This window comes from Epinephelus moara, chromosome 16 (assembly GCF_006386435.1).
Source record: "Epinephelus moara isolate mb chromosome 16, YSFRI_EMoa_1.0, whole genome shotgun sequence".
NCBI classification, from domain to species: domain Eukaryota; kingdom Metazoa; phylum Chordata; class Actinopteri; order Perciformes; family Serranidae; genus Epinephelus; species Epinephelus moara.
Window position 1 is genome coordinate 45,380,580 of NC_065521.1, and position 1,340 is coordinate 45,381,919.

The 1,340-nt window shown below is 45.0% G+C and overlaps 1 protein-coding gene across 1 annotated transcript in view; it reads left to right on the plus strand.

Annotated features, from left to right (window-relative positions):
* The window catches only part of grm6a (glutamate receptor, metabotropic 6a), a 32,284-nt gene that overhangs the window by 12,069 nt on the left and 18,875 nt on the right, over positions 1-1,340 (plus strand). The window contains exon 3 of the mRNA XM_050065020.1: positions 206-422. Within this exon, the coding sequence (XP_049920977.1) occupies positions 206-422 (217 nt within the window). The remainder of the gene's footprint in view (positions 1-205; positions 423-1,340) is intronic.

The following is a 1,340-nucleotide window of genomic DNA, read 5'->3' on the forward strand; positions in this document are numbered from 1 at the left end:
CAGTGCCATCCTCCTCTGTTCCATCAGTCTTTCAGAGACACTAAAGTTCTGTCCAAGTACACCGAGCTTCAGGTAACGATAGGAGATATTTTGTTTGACGTCCTCCATCATTAGCCAGATAACGTTAACTTACATGAACATTTACCACCTGAAATAACCAGTGTGATAATAAATACTGATTATTGATTATTGGTCCGTGTGTTAGATCCCTCAGGTGAGCTATGCATCGACGGCTCCGGAGCTCAGCGATAATAACCGGTACGACTTCTTCTCTCGGGTGGTTCCTCCGGACTCGTACCAGGCTCAGGCCATGCTGGACATCGTCAAAGCTCTGGGCTGGAACTACGTCTCCACGCTGGCCTCTGAGGGAAACTACGGAGAGAGCGGAGTCGACGCCTTCATGCAGATCTCCAGAGAGGCTGGTACGTCAGGGTTCTACTTTCTTCTGTTCTTATGCTTTATTCTTCTCTTCTTCCCGATGTGCCAAATTTTCTGTTGTAAATAGGCTTGAGGGTTTTGAAAAAAATAGGTGTTACCTCTCTGGAGTTCTAAAATGAACCACCAAACGTTGTTCAGGGGTTAGGCTAAATATTTAGCTTCTGTGGTATGACAACAGCAGCCCCTCTTATCTTAACATGTATGAGTTGTGACAGTGTGTGATCATCAGAACCAGAAGGTTGTGGAAAGTGTGCTCCCAAACTTGGACATGGTTTATGCTCATCATCTACACAAGTGCTCATTCACATGCTGCGTCATTTTTTGTGCCAAAGGGCGAGGAGGCAGGTTGAGCCTGGTGTTACTAAGTGAACCTAACCTACTTACCAGAAACCCTCAGAGCTGATCATCTTCCAGACGTTGTTTTTTTAAGTAGGGCTGTCAGCATTAATGCTTTGTGTTGCAATTAAGGTCCAAATAGTTTTTTCTTTTTAACCTCTCTAACTCCGCCAGGACGCCGGCGGCCGCGCTCCCCCCCTCCTCGGTTAAATGGTATCTCCCAGGCGCACTACATCATCAAACCATGTGATGTTTGGTTTCACCAGATTCAGGAAGCTCTCGGCTTCAGGAAGCTCTCAGCTTCCGGAATCTGGCATCGTTTTTCTTTTATTTATTATGTATTTTGCACCAGAGCAGCCTAAACACACAAAGTCCAAAATTGTGATGAGTGGTGAAACGGGAAAAGTTAAAGGATTAGTCGCGATCTTATGCAGAGCCGTTAGCGGGGACTTAGCTCTTTTATAAAAGGTAAGAGTCTCACTCCTACCACTATTTTTGGCTGAGATATACCGTCTAGAAAGTGGGATCATAACTTTCACGTTTCATATGGCTTTATTTGGTGATAT